This window comes from Amblyomma americanum, chromosome 6, assembly GCF_052857255.1.
Source record: "Amblyomma americanum isolate KBUSLIRL-KWMA chromosome 6, ASM5285725v1, whole genome shotgun sequence".
Taxonomy (NCBI): Eukaryota; Metazoa; Arthropoda; class Arachnida; order Ixodida; family Ixodidae; genus Amblyomma; species Amblyomma americanum.
In genome coordinates, this window is record NC_135502.1 from 28522392 (window position 1) to 28537248 (window position 14857).

Sequence of the window (14857 nt, forward strand, 5' to 3'; positions counted from 1 at the left end):
TAGGCTTTGGAAGATTTTTACTGCGGTTAATGAGGTACTGTGTTATCGTGCATATGGAACAGTTAAGTGAGCTGCGACCACTCCGTTTTAAGTACACACATCTCCTCACTGCGAAAAGTGAGTTCGGATATAATACTGAAGCATTTATCCACGACTACACTATTCATGACACGCGCACACACTCATAAACGTCTTCCAGCTTATTTACATGGTCCCAACACGGACATCAAATTTCAGCCTCGCTAATCGTCCGAGGCGTCCGTAGTAACGGTTTCTAACGAAATTCTACAATGATATTATAAAGTCACTTGAATAATCCTGAAGGACGACATAATCCGCAACGATGAGACCCTCATTTCACCAAAAATATGTTGATGAGCAAAGGTGCATGGAACCAGTCTTTTGTGAACATGTGTATGCATATTTTTTCCTATTTACACGCGAGCCCACAAACTCCAATGCACTGGTCGCAGTCACACTGTGGCAGTGGCATCCACGGGCCCGCCTAGGTGGCCTTCGATGAAGTGTCCACAGCATCATGACTAGATCGGACCCCCAGAAGGTCACAAGGCAGTGCATCACAAATACGCACTACAGAGGCGGCAATCCACGTGATCTGTAGGCTATGACGTCGCCCTTTAGGGTTCATTTGGAACTTGCGTAGCAAGCGGGAACCATGTCAGTTCCTCTTAGAAGTGGCATCTTGCTCTCTTTTTCGACTGTGTACCTCCGGGCTTGGTAGATACGAAGCCAACGTCGGATCCACGGCAAAGTGGACTGTGCTCGAGCTGGCTTCGGGAACTGTTCTGTGCATGTGCCGCGCACGGCAGCTGTTGCTGTTAGCGGCCGGGAGAAGATGCGAGTCCAGCGCACGTTAGTTGTAGAGCACGTTGCTGAGTCTCAGCTGGAAGTCCTTGTAGAGCAGTTTTCCCCCGAGGGGCACACGCTGCACGAACATCTCCATGGTCATGAGGCAGAGAGCCTTGCCGTTCATCAGGAAACGGTCGGTGGAGACGGCGGGTAGCCGGTGCTGGTCCATCACGTGCACGAGCCACACGGCCACGTCGTCCCGGCTCCACTGGCGAGGATCTGAACAGAAGAGAACAAAATCACGAACAGTTACTAACGGAGCTAGAATTGCTGCAGACCTGAACATAAAGGGAGACTGAGGAAAACTCCATCAGTTTTTTTTTTTTGTTTTAGTAACTCGACTCTAATGTGGCCCTTTCTGAACATGTTGATGTTGGTCCGGCAGCAAAAGACCTATTTATTACTGGTAAAATTGCATTTGTAGATTTTCCCGCCACTCGCGTCAAACTCGTGACGTCAAGAACTGAAAGGACTCGGCGTTTACACTGTTTTGAAGTAAATGGCGGGTATAGTAGCCTCCGTGTTCTCTGAGGACCGCGAAAAAATAAATTTTAATACCCATGTCGACGCCCCACAGTTTGCATTCGAAGTTTGCCGGTAATGACACCTGTATTTCAGTTTTGGTCTGTTCTTAAAAATGAGCTTTTAAAACCTTCGTTTTCACAGAAAACAGCGACTTTAATCAATTGATATAGGCCAACTTCAGTTTCTTTTCAGTCTCGTTTTAACATGTACAGGGTTGGCCAAAAGTTCCCAGGCCACACGGTCTGCTTTGAGGCGTTATAGTCGCCCTTAACACCGCTATGAATCTAAGAAGGTTGTGAGAGGCGAGAATGACGCTTCGCCTACCGCGTACAGATATACTGAGCTGTTTCCTGGAAACTTCTGACCACCCCTGTACATGCGTGCGTGCTACGATATTTAGCATTCTGTCCCACTGACACGCTCACACACGATTAAATCATAGCCGTATGCTGCCATCGGCATGAGTGAGAGAGAAAAGCTTTATTATTTGCACAATGCTTGGGGTCACGAAAAGGGGTAGTCCTCCCATCTTCACGGTGTGCCTCCTCATGCTAACCGCAAGTGCCAATGTTTTGAGAACCGCGCCGGCTGGCTGCTCAGCTTTCCTTCTGATACTCGTCTCGCCATCTGTCGGCTTCCAAGCGGAGCATAGCTGGCGAATGAATGCGCGAAAGATATGAAACGTGGCGGGTAAGTTGGAGCTGCTTTCAGCAACGGATAGAGGCCGCCACCAGATGAGGAAATGTTTGCGTGACCGACATTAGTCGGCTGGTGAATTCAGAATCGGCACCGTAGCCCGTAGATACTGTGCGGCTTATGGTTAGAAAGAAATTACAACCGCGCTCGTACGTCACCATTAACAGTAAAGCTAGACTTGATGGACTACGCTGAGGCCAGTTTTTAAGTTCCATGCTACCTAAACAACTTTATAAGCAGTGCTCTACATTTTGGTGTCATAATCATCGAACAGACACGACCTCGGGCTTATCAGAGCTATATTTAGTAGACATTATGAGGTCACTTTCACAACACGCCTAACGTCTTACAATATCGAGACAAATGTTCAGATGGAAGCAAATGCGTCTGATGTACCATTTTCAGCCATGTTTAGTAGATATCATCAGTTGCTGAGTAACCACATTAAGTGATGAAAAGGTCCAGCGTAACCAATACGCTTGTATACCATCCATTATATTATCCCATAATGTACTCTAATGCATTACATCTAATGAGTTAGAATAAACACCGCGGAAAAAGAGCAAAGAAAAATTCATAGGGACACCTAATGCCATTGGATAATGCTAATGTGATAGCATAAGCAGATGTTGGTGCATTTCATCGGAAGTGACGTCATCTACGGTCTCGTGACGCCACTTCTCTTTAGCCAATGGGCAAATTTTATGACCGACAATGAATTTTGGCCCCATGGGGTTTCTAATGCTATCGCATTAAATACAAAGAGACAAACTACAGCAACCGATTGAACCGAAATGGTTGAGGTCCTTGTTCTGTGCGATTTCAGCGCACATTAAAGAACCCCAGGTGGTCGAAATTTTCCGGAGCCCTCCACTACGGCGTTCCTCATAGCCTGAGTTGATTTGGGACGTTGAACCCCATAAACCAAACCGAACCGAACCAAATCAAACAAACTGCAGCACTGAATTGCATAGAGAGCAGGGTGCGAGCGGCTCACCTTTGGGCAGTGCCGCAGTGTCCTTCCGTTGGTGGGACGCCTCTCCGCGAGGAACGGTTGGCTGCCAGCATACGGTGAGCGAGCACAGGCCTCGGTAGGCGGACGCCGGCAAAGGCGGCTGCTCGGGAGAGCCGCCAGCGGCCGACCCAAACCACGTGCTCGGACTCATCCTCTTGTACGACTCCTGCACAAAGGCGAGATGGCGGGCGCAGGGTTAGGTGCCTGCCATTGCGCCTTAACCAGACACCGTATCCACACAAATTCAAGCACCCATTTTGTTTCTAAAACATGTTGCTCTGACGTAGTGAAAGTGCTTGCAGGAACGCTGAGAACTCTATCCAACTCTTGTTCTCAGTAAAAATTGATTCTACGGCTTTCTGGCTGTGCTTACCTTTGTTCGTTAGGCCTCAGCAAAAGGGTGCATTTATTGGCCACAAAAACCTTTATTTGAAAATCTTCCCGCCACTAGATTCAAATCTGTGACGTCAAAACCGGAAAGGACTCCGCAGCCACTGTTTATAAATGAATGACGGTGCAGCTACCCTCGTGGATACGCGCCCGAAAAAAGGTCTCTTGACAGACCGCTGTTTGCTTACGAAAGCGGCCGCTGATGGCGACGCCTGTATCCCACTGAGTCTGTAATTAGAACACAGTAATCTATCGATGCATGCCAGCTTAAATTTGTCCTCAAGGTCCCTTTGATGCCCAGTTGTGGTCACTTGAGTTCAATTTCTTTTTATTGTAAAAGCAGGAGTTAGATGGCGTGAGGGAGGGGCAGCTTGAATGGTTGAGTGATTAAACGCGCATTTACAAAGTAACTGGTGAATTTCTGCGCCTGAAAACAACTCACCTATGAGGAACGTAGTGAGTGGAGTCATGTCGAAAACTTGGGAGCATTTAACGTGCAACCCAAATCTCACCAGAAAGCGGTTCAGCATTGCGCTTTCATCAAGACGCTGCCCCGAGCTCGGCAAAGCAACACAATTTCCACTCAGCTGCACTGGCCATTTCTTACAGAGCTCACTCGCAAGGCCTTTATTTGCCAGCCCTGATAAGAACGTTGGCTTCGTGCAAACCTGCCAGCGACGTTACAAAACAAGCATATCAGCAGTTTCCACTCCCAAGCAACGGAAAACGACACGAGAAATATTTACGCCAGCTGTTGCACGAGAAGAGAATACGCCGGTGAAATTCGAAGAGCCTATATAGCTTTCCCTCTGACTGCAATATTGGGCCAGCTTGTCGTTTCAAAATTGAGCAACACTTCAGAACAGAAAAAGAGGTCGCGGCTTCCAAAGCACCCGACACGTGCAGCAAATTAGTAGAGAAGTTACAGCTAAACTTTTATCGAACATGTGTGATGCGTGATGTCTTCTATCACGCGAGAGGTTTCACTTAAAAGGGGGGTTAGTCATTGCCAGCGCAGCCATTACTCCTCTGAGGCAACCCCGAATGACAGATTCTCAACGCACAACATTTATATTTCGTGAATAATAATCAAACATCAGCTCCTCTTTTTTTTCTGCGTTCTCCACTCGCGGAAGAGGCGTGAGACATTGCGGAAGAGGCGTGAGACATTGCGGAAGAGGCGTGAGACATTTCGGAAAAGGCGCGAGACATTGCGGAAAAGGCGTGAGACATTGCGGAAATGGCGTGAGACATTGATCTAGTAGCCTCTGTCGCAAATCTCTTTTGCGCTTATGACGTATATAGTGAGACCACAGGAGCCCCAACCTCCGCACTCCCCACAGCGTCGCGGTTGGTATATATGTCCCATTTGAGAGAGGCAGTCTTTGAGCCTTTCCTTACACTCGCCTAGAGGCGCTTACTACTGTCAGTACAATGCGACTATTCGCGGTAGTGCTACAGTCGAGTCCAGATGTATCGAACCTGGATATTTCAAATTATTGGCTATATGGAACCAGCAAAGCACCGCACGCAGCGGCTTCGATGTGCAGCAGGTTGGGTTTAGCAACGCTTAGCGAACGGTGTGCTACCAACGCGTAGCGGGTGGCACGCCTCTGCTAGAAATGGGTCATTAGCTTTGCAACAATGTATTTTTTCTATATTTTACAAATAGGCCTACCTATTGCCACTTTATATGTATCGAATTATGGATATATATCTAACTATTTCGCTGTCCCCTTCAAGTTCTATACATCCGGGTTCCACTACACCTTAATTCCGCTTCCAGCTCTCGCTTTTTGTGTCTTTCGTTAGAAAAGCTATTCCTACTGTTTATACGAGTGTCGACACAAAAGCCAATGGCGCGCTGATGCTGATACCATGTGCTTGTTGGTGATGGCACTTGTGAACAAAGATAATCATGTATCAGTTCTCGCCGGCGGCATGGAAGCCACACGAATGCTGTTGGGAATGGGAACGGAGGGCACATTTGAGACGGTGATAATATTTTCATGCTAGTAGATTTTCTCGGGCAAAGTGCAACAACAGACAAAAAGAATCAGATGAGTGCGCAAATAGTGGATTATATTCAACAATGTATCTTACGCATTGTTCATGCTAAACAATGTATTCTTACAAGCATTTAGATGCGCTTTTCCACGCTAGTGATTGCTAACTTGACTTTGTTACCAACTTCTCTAGCCTACTAATGAATTTTTGTATATATGTACCCACCTCTACTGTTATCAGCACCGATAGTTATCTATTCGGGTGATTTGTGCTGGGCTCTGCAGTGGTGTGTACAGTAGGGTAGGGGCTGTTTTCCAGAAAGTTGTTCTGCCTTTCGAGCCTATACCTCCTAGACAACTAATTCAGATTAGCTGATATAAACTCAGACCTACTGACAACACGCTGTCACCTGTCGTGTCAGAGCAGCGAACTCCATCACCACCTACAGTCTAGATGCGCCGCACATTTTGGGTCATCGGTCAGAATAGGGGGCGCTAGTGCTCTCCAGGGGGCGCTTGAGTCAGTGGTGGGTACTATCAAAGGTAGCTAAATCCCTCTGGGTACCCACCAATGCCCACAAAAATGGCTTTAGTGAGTACTAAGGGAAGCTCGTTAACATCCAAAACATTCTGCCCTCCTTGCCTGCATACGCGCTGCATCCTTTTGACATCTCTGTGCCAAGCGCTTGTTAAAAAAATACCTAGAGAAAAAAAGAACACTGCAAATAAGCATAAACAAACGGAGGGGACCGTTTTTTTTTTGTTTTTTTTTTTTGAGCGGCACTGATGAGTCCCCAGTCTATTGGGCAAGCAGAGGCGCTCGAGTCTTGTCAGCTCCGGCGGTTATCGCTCGGCGCGTGATGAATGACTTCCGGCGGCATCGGTGTTTATGCGGAAGCTGATAGCAGTAACATGTAATAATATCGGCTGTCTTTTTCCCGCGCTTTCTCTTCGGAGCACGTTTCCCGGGCCATTGCGCTGCGATTTGATCCGACCACAGTCACGCCAGGCTCCTGGGAGCCGTTATAATGAGGCATTTCAAATCCTTCACTGGAGAGTCCTGTGCCCGGTGGTTCGCCGCGTTCAACGTGGTTTCTGCTCTTTTTCGAGCGCGTGAGTAAAGATGACCCGATTAGACCAAAACACTACATTTTTTTTAGTGTTTATCTCGACGGACACCGATTCTACAGTCACTTCCTAGCGTTAGCGTAAGGCTTTCAAACGAGAGGACAGTGTTACTGCAGGCCTCAGTGAACGCACTTACCGGCATCGCGCACTGCTTGTGAACTTGAACGTCATACATCCTGAGAGAGTTTCCCAATGCTTGTTTCCAGAGATGTCAGTTCGTAAAGAACAGGCAGGCTCGATGGAACGGACTTTCCTGCCGGTGAGGTGTTGAAGGTGAGGCGCTATCTTCGAAGTGAGCAGAGGATATTCTCGATCCCACGCATCCAGGGCTGTCCGAAGAAACGCGATGATGCGCCGAATCAAAAGCGCGCCGTCGTCGTCCGTCTCGTGAGCACCGCGACACTGGTAACCGCTTTCGCGTCTCGCCGACCACGAAACTCCGAACGACTTCTCCTCAGCGAACCACGGGTCCAAGTAATACTGCCGTCCTCTGATGTTGCCGTTGAGGGCTGCTACCATGCTTTACCCAGCTTTCCTCCTCCTCCTCTTCTCGTTTCCTTCCCCGCTGGCTGCGCTGTTTCCTCCTTGGCTTCTTTCCTTTCTTCTCTTTCTCCCCGGCGCCCCTCTCTCCCCTCTGCCATAGGTGCGCGCCTCCTTTTATGCTTTTGTGGTTATTCTCTGGCCGTCGCAGTCCACAGTCGCGGGGCCGCGGTCGGTTTCCGCCCGGGGCAGCTGGCGCGTCGCCGCTCCTGGCGGCAGCCTGCGTCCGGGCCACCTGTCCACGTCACGTGGCTTCAGCAGCCGCCACCGGAGCCACAGCGAGGAACAGCTGTCGCCGGAGACGCGCGCGCGCGCTCCTCGCCGACGGGACACGCGGAGGGGAGGCCGTGCGAGCCGCATCCTCCCCTTCTGGTGCGCAGTGCTGCTGCTGCTGCTGCACCACTTCCGTCTTCTTCGTCCCCCGCCATTTCTTTTGTTGTCTGTGCGCGCGCTCCCTGAACAACTCCGCACGCGCCGACCTCTTTCTTCTTGAGATGGGCCTCGCCTCGTCTCGCGGGCAGATTGGGTCGCGCCGACTGTTTCTTTTGCACAACACGTATCTCGGAGGCCTCTTCTTTTTCCTTGTGCCGCCGACCGCCCCCCATTCAATTCTCGCGGCCGCGAGGGCCTGGCTGGCTCCTTCCCTGGATGGCTGCAGTGTTCTCTTCCCGCTTCCTTGGTGGCCGGTTCGCCGCGGCCGAATGTGGAACGACTGGCGACCCACATTCGCGGGCCACACTTGGCTGCATATAATAGGTGCTCCGGATATAGTGGCGTCTGCCGACCGACCATGCGTTAACCGGCGCCCTTATTTCTGCAGCCGATGTGTGGCGGCCACTGGCGCCGGTCAGTGGTCACAATGGTCTAAGAGCGGGGACACATGTGAGCCGGTTTGGCGCCTTTGAGCTAGGTCTTACTTACGATGGCAGACGGAAATGCTGCACCCTCTCCGGAGACACGATCTCGCCTTCTTATCATCCACTATGAACTGAGAGCGTACTCATTTCTGCATCACGACCTACTCTCCAAGCATGTGATAACGAACTCGACAAGTCACTCACCCAGTCAGTTTCCTTTACAGAACTTAAATCCGTGCGTGACATTTAACATATACATCGCTGTTCATGTCCGTTTCGCTCGAACATATTAGTTCTGCATGTATGCTCTTGTACCGGTGATGAGTACTAAGGTTATCGATGAGCAGAATCACCAATTTCAAAGTTCAGTGAACCGTATAGAAACCCTTTATACCTTCTCCGCTGCTACGACCGTCACTGGATGCTTGTCTCATAATGCACAGCACCCGCTGTTGCAACGACTAACGATTTCGACTTTATGACAAGAATCGGCGAATTTGCTACTAAGATATGATGAGGCACAAATGCAAACTGAGCTTGGCCCCGTGGTCGTACCTGCTGCAGCAATCGCTACCTAGCTCTGGCAACGAAGTGTTCACCGTTTGCTGAGCTTCGACCGGCAAACTGACGATGAATGCGAGTCAGATGGACTGCCTGAGAAGGCTGCGATCCTACAACTTTTTTGGGTCATCAGTGCAGCTGTAAAGTGTACGAGTCCTGCTGATTGGTGAGATAACAGTTGCACCACTTATCAATCATATTCTTTCACCGAGAACAGCGACGGAGTCATGCATGCTTGTGCCACTTTTTTTTTCTTTCCATCTATATTATCTCGTTTGATTCATTTATTTCAGACCGATTCTGATCATTGTAAAGTAATCAAGTGCGACCTTCGCCCTCTTCTTCAACATTATAATAGCCCAGCCACGGTATTGTAGGTGACTAAGTTCTTTTAATTCATGGAGTGACCCGTAAACTATCACTGCCGTTTTTGCTGATGCAAGTGCAGGAAAAAATTTAACGAATTTCTTAAACGTACTACCTTCTTCCTTTGTGAGACGTCTACCGTCTTTGTTAGTCTTTTCTTTCCTTAAACTGTCCAAAAATATCCGCGGTGGTCATAATACGTCTCGTAAAACATCGCGCCGCTGTAAACAAGCGTTTCGTTTCCGGTCGTAGCCAATAAAGCTGTCGTTTTCTTTTCAAGCTGCTTCCGCGCGCTTACTAGGTCCAAAGCAGCCGGTGCTGTTGTAACGGATGCAGAGCGCTGCTTACCAGCCCGGAGGTACGCTACACCAACGCTTCGGAGATTTAACAAAAAAAGAAAAGAAATAATAAAACTGAACAGACCCGGCGTCGCGACAGCGCGTCGCCTCGGCTTCGGAACAGTTACACGCGGAGAGCGAAACCGAAGCGGAGGGGGGTCGCCGGTGGGGAAGGGACGCCCCACTAGGCCCGCATGGCAGCGGCCGCTGTGCGCATCGGATGGACTGCCAGCAGTAATGTCGCGCGCGTTTAGCGGCCGTTGCATGGTGGGCTAGAGGAAAGAGGAGACAAGTACAAAAAAAAGAAAGAAAAATGGTGGAAGGCGGGCGTGTAGTCCGAACGGAAGCACCATCTCCGGCGTTTCATTTCCGGCGATCAAAAGGGCTCTTCCGGTGGGCCGCCGCGTGTGCGCGTGTTTGTGTTATACCGCGGTGACGGTTACACCGCGTGTGTACGCGCTAACGATGCATACAGCGGCCACGGATGCAGCTCGTCGTTCGATGTGGTCGCCGTCTGCAGTGCAGCTTGCGTTTCCGTTCAACGGCTTTTGCTTTTCTCTAAAAGGGCCCACGGCACCCCGTGTACAGAGTACAGGCCGTTTTAGTTTCTGTCACCGAGCAAAGACACCTTAAAAGCTTCATCAGTTTCATCATTTTGGGGACTGTTGCCTCCTTTGTAACAGAATAAAAGCAAATGATTCCGTGTGAAATGATTTTATCCGTTAACAAAGTGGATTTTTAAACGCTGTAACTTTACAGCGGAGACCATCTACTAAAGGCCTCTGGATATACGTGGACTACCAGGAGTTCAAGAGCGTGCAGTGAAGTGTCGGGCTCGCGTATCACGTCTACGGATGTCTGGTCGCAGGGGTGTTTTGCCGCCACCTAATGCAATCGGCAGCAAAAGGCCAGCATTGCACATCCACCCCTCCCTCTCTCCAAATTTTCAACACAACCCATTCTACCCATCTATGGCCCAGTTGAATAACGTTATTACTGGTCAACAACAGGCAAGCATGGGAGTTATAATGAAACTGACTCGTAACACGCAGCTGTGCCCCACATTGTCCATGCATGCAGTTGTATGTCCGCTTAAGGTGAACTTTTGTTCTCACAGAAAATGCAACCGAATCAGTGACCTGTCAGACGGGTGGAAATAATCCTCTGCTCACGAGGATGCAAACTAATCCCGTGATTCACAACCGTTATGGGGATGGAACACTGTCGTTGCTTAATTTTTTTAAGACTGAAAACACGATTCAGAGTAGCATCATCCGAATAGCGATGGTTAGTGTGCGAGCAGGAGGCATTGATAAACCAAGGTGTTCGGGGCGGAATGGATGACAAGACGCGTGACCAAACACGTGTCATTATGTTCTTTTTCACCTGCTCGTGCTTACTGGACGGCACAGCTTGTTAGAAATGAGCGTGTTTAGCGGTAATGACGAAACAAATTTTTCTCCAAGTTTCTTTTTCAGTTCATGCTTCTGTTCACAAATGTCTACGGCCAAACGCGCTTTTTGCCGGACTGGTTGCCATTTCTGATCAGTTCTTCATCCTTAAAATCGCGGAACGGGTGCTCCAGGCCTCAAGCGAATGAAGCAGCGATGTAAGCTGCTTCGCGGGCGCTTGCCCGCACTGCACGTGATTATTCCAACGGTCATTAACCCGGCTATTTGACCACTACTTCCCAGATGGATTTATGGATGTAAATCGTCGCACTAGGTGGTTTCTAGCTGGCTTTGAGAAGGCCCTAGCTAGCCCCGCTTTGTAGCCGTGAGGAAGCGCTAAGATGGATTTCTGTCTCTCATTCTCCCTGTATTTTAAGCGTTGCACCGACAGCAAACGCACAAGCTTCGCGCGGATATCGCTAGGAACTTCCGTAGGTACTCCCCCGTATAGCTCCTTGCGGGAACATACATACAGGAACAGTACTCCTCCCGTTAAAAGTCCTCAGGCCACAGGACCATGCCATGAAGTGAAGAATTCACGTCAGCCGTCCAAATGTAAACCTATGTAAGGCGAGAAGAACCATTGCATAAGCCTATCAGGGTTCTTTGGCGTTTAAGTGAGCCGTGAGTGTTCCAGTACGCTCAAAAGCAGACTGTGTGGCCGAATACTTTTGAATAAGACTGTACATAGGTTCATGCCACGGCAAGCTGGAAGCAGGCCTGTATTATTATTTCTTTTTGCACGTCAAGAGCACGAATAGTGCCAGCTCAAACACTACAGCAGTAGGTAGCACGTCCAAGCTAAAGCCAGGAGACCGTCCTCCCAAACTAACCCACTTGAGATCACTTACGTTGTGGACCATGTCCGTTTGGGCGCAGTTACCAGCCGACCCTCGGAGGACTTGCTCCAGCTTGACTTTGGAAGGCGGGCAGCCGTGCTGGGGAGCCAATTCAGAAATTCTGCACGAGTTGGCCACGCGTCTCCCTTCTCGCAGCTGTCACTCCGGCCCTAAGGGGAAATCACAGCGCCCTCCAAGAAAGATAAGACCGGCGCTCGCGGTCCTTCTTGCAAAAGCACCCGACAATCGCTTCCTGTTAGCCCCAGCGCAGTTCTTGCACAAGGCGGCCGTGGCAATCAATGCAGCAGTGCGTCAGCGGGGCGGAGGCGAGCGCCCGCTTGTTCCTTCCGTTCACCTCTGCTCGTCGTCGCCTCTACTCCTCACAGCGGGGAGTGGCTTCGCCTTTGACTGCTCGCTGCGGTGCACGGGGCGGAACGCGTTCCTCGGTCGACGTCTCGTGCCCTTCGCTGCTAATGAGGTCAAGCAGGGAATGCGTCCTGTGCGGCTGCACGCTCCTTCCAACTGAGCAGTACGGTCCCACACAGTTGGAGCTTCGCGAAAATCCGCTGCCCGACGCTGCGATGTTGGCGAAGAGAAGAAGCCCCAGCCTCCGGGAGATTCAGATCTGTCGGAATCAACGCGTGCAGTCGAACACTGCGCAGAGAGCTTCGGTGCGCTGTCTCGGCCCTCGGAGCTCCCGTGGGGTTTGAGCCGAGATCGTAGCAACAGTCCGCCGTGGCCCGGGACTGGAGCGGATGGACGGAGAGGGACGGGGCCGCGGCCTGGGTAGCGAGCCCGTGCGACGCCGCGGGACAAGTTCGTCCGTGCGTGCGTCTGTAGCGCACCCGGGTGCAAGCAAAAGTAATAAAATGGATATGTGACGCGGTGGGCCAAGCCTGCAGGGGAGCTAGTTTGAGGGGTATAGGTGATGTCTCAGAATAGTCCGGGGGCGAAGCCGGTGCTCTCGCAGAAAGGGAAAGTGCTTCCTCGGTGAGCACTTCAAAAGAGTACAGAAAATAAGAGGGCAAGGAGAGGGGCTTGCACACGCGTTAGCGAGACGACAGGAATGGTGTAAAAGCGCACCAAAACTACGAGGGAGAGGCGGAAAAGGATGCGAGAAGAGGAGGAAACCGTGGAGGGAGGGGTCCTCCCCACATCCGGTGCCTGCGCCTTCCGTCAGCTTTGTTCGCGAGGAGGTGCACGGTGGGGCCACGCGCGCCGGTCCCCTCCCTCGTCCAGGTGCGTTTGTGCACGCCAAGCAAGAATTGCCAAATTTTTGGGAGGGGAGGCACCCCGGAGCAACGCTGCCGGCTTCCTTCCTTTCCGCCTCGTCTTCTTTTGCCGTGGAAAAAAGGAGGATCGCGGGAGGGAGAGCATTTAATCTCTCTCCACCTCCCTCGCCGCTCCTGATGCCCTCCCTGGGGTCTTTTATTCCCGCTTTGTGTTCGCACCCCGGTCCCTTTTCCGTGCAGGTTGCGTCCCGTTCGGTCTGTTTCCTCGTGTGAGTGAATGTATGTGTGTGTCGTGGGGAAACTGCGCAATAAAAAAAAGGAAAACTTAGGAGAGAGGACTGAGATTAATGTTGAGAAGCGTAGTCATACACGGGCCCGACTTTAGTGCTCTCAGGCCAACGGCGATGTTCCATTGCGTTGGCTCACTAGAGATGCTGTCTGCAAAGACTGAACGCCGGTTATGTTTTCGTACAGCTCCGCGTTGAATAGCTTCCGTGCTGCTGAGCACAAGCAGAAGAAGGAGCTTTCGAACTAATCTCGTTATGCTGGTGCGTGGAAATTAGAGCGATACCACTGAATCACGTGATTAGGATGTCTCATTCTTGAAAGCTCATGTCCTCAGCCTTCGTTTACATGAACCCGCCAGGAGCGGGTCGAGTCAGGCGTCGGTATGAGCAAGATTACGCTAACTCGGCGACAGGATGTTTATATGAACGCTCTCTAGGCGATTCAAGGCTGGCCTGACTGCAGCGAACTTCACCGTAGAGCTGTATAGTGCGAGCGTAGAAAGGCGTTGTTCAATGTGCGGTGCACCGCCACTTTCACAGAGGTGCAGTTTAGGAGGCGTGCAGGCGCGCCCCGTGCAAAAGAGGTTTCTACTCTCCCCTCCCTGTAATTAACTTCTTGACTTGAAATACTGGGTGTTTACATGAACCCATCAATGGCGGGTGAATTGTGTCTGTCGGGCTGAAATTCGCCTGTACAGTTAATGTAAACGTTAACAGGTCTGGCTGGGTCAGCCCGACCCGTTAACTTGGTCTTGACTCATCGTGATCGAGTTCATGTAAAGCCACTGTCGTCGATGCGGGGTGGCCCTACTCAGCCCGACGCCCGACTCGACCCTCCCCTGTAGATTCATGTAAACGAAGATAGCGTTCACATTCACCTTGCTGGCGAGGGCGGACTGAGTCAAAATACCTTCTACAATCAGACTCACTTGGCTCGACTGGCTAGCGTTTACACGTATGACACCGACGAGCCGACTCGACCTGACGTTCTCGAGTTCATATAAACGACCACCCTTACGGTTCAAGCCCACCGAGACAACGTTGAATTTCGACAGTAAGTGGTCACGGAAGTTTTTGGTTGTGCGTACTACGACGCCGATGTCGCTGTAATTAACAACGTAGAATGTCCTTTCCTGTAAAATCTCTCAGGTTCCCGAGTTGTTTAGCCAGAAAAAATTCTCCTGCAAAAAGAAAGACAAAACACCACAAAACTGAACTCACAAATGCGACCAAAATTCTCCTTTGGGATAATTGGTTCATGCTATTAGGTAGCTGCGAAACAGCGCGAAGAGACAGGACGAGCCACAGGCGCCCGTCTTGTCGTAATTTTTGCCTTGGTTGTTCGATCTGCACTTTCGCGTTGTTCCTTGAAGATTTAACTACGGAAATTCAGTTCCTGACGATTCAGATATCAAGTATGACCAGTACGAGTTCCATCGCATCATGCCCGCTTGTGGAAGTTCGCAACTCATGTAATCGGAATAAAATGTGTTACGATGTAGTAAATCACGTGGTGTCATGCAAGCAATACTTATCGCCAAAGGCGAAACCGTTGCTTGCGTCTGGTAACCCTGAAGAAAACATTGGTCTGGAGGCACATTGTAGAGACGGAGCAATGCGACCGGGGATTCGTGATTAAAATTGCAGTTTGCTGAGTGTGGCGGTAGTATAAGCAGCATCCTGCAGGGCTCCGAATACAAAAACGATAGCCTCAAAGGACGTGTCCAAAAGAGCCCATAACTTCTGATGACCGTGG

At 50.4% G+C, this 14857-nt stretch overlaps 1 protein-coding gene across 2 annotated transcripts; it reads right to left on the bottom strand.

The window, feature by feature from the left end:
• edl (ETS-domain lacking) lies at window positions 1-12161 on the bottom strand. 2 transcript variants are annotated; one of them, XM_077668879.1, is made up of 3 exons: window positions 11595-12161; window positions 3089-3272; window positions 1-1089 (listed from the first exon to the last, which is right to left on the bottom strand). In XM_077668879.1, exons 1-3 carry the CDS (start codon window positions 11604-11606, stop codon window positions 875-877), a joined length of 411 nt encoding a protein of 136 aa, XP_077525005.1. In that variant the 5' UTR covers window positions 11607-12161; the 3' UTR covers window positions 1-874. The 2 variants fall into 2 exon arrangements, with proteins under 2 accessions (XP_077525005.1, XP_077525004.1); XM_077668878.1 differs by lacking the exon at window positions 11595-12161 and adding an exon at window positions 6767-7261.
• Window positions 12162-14857: the final 2696 nt, after the last annotated feature.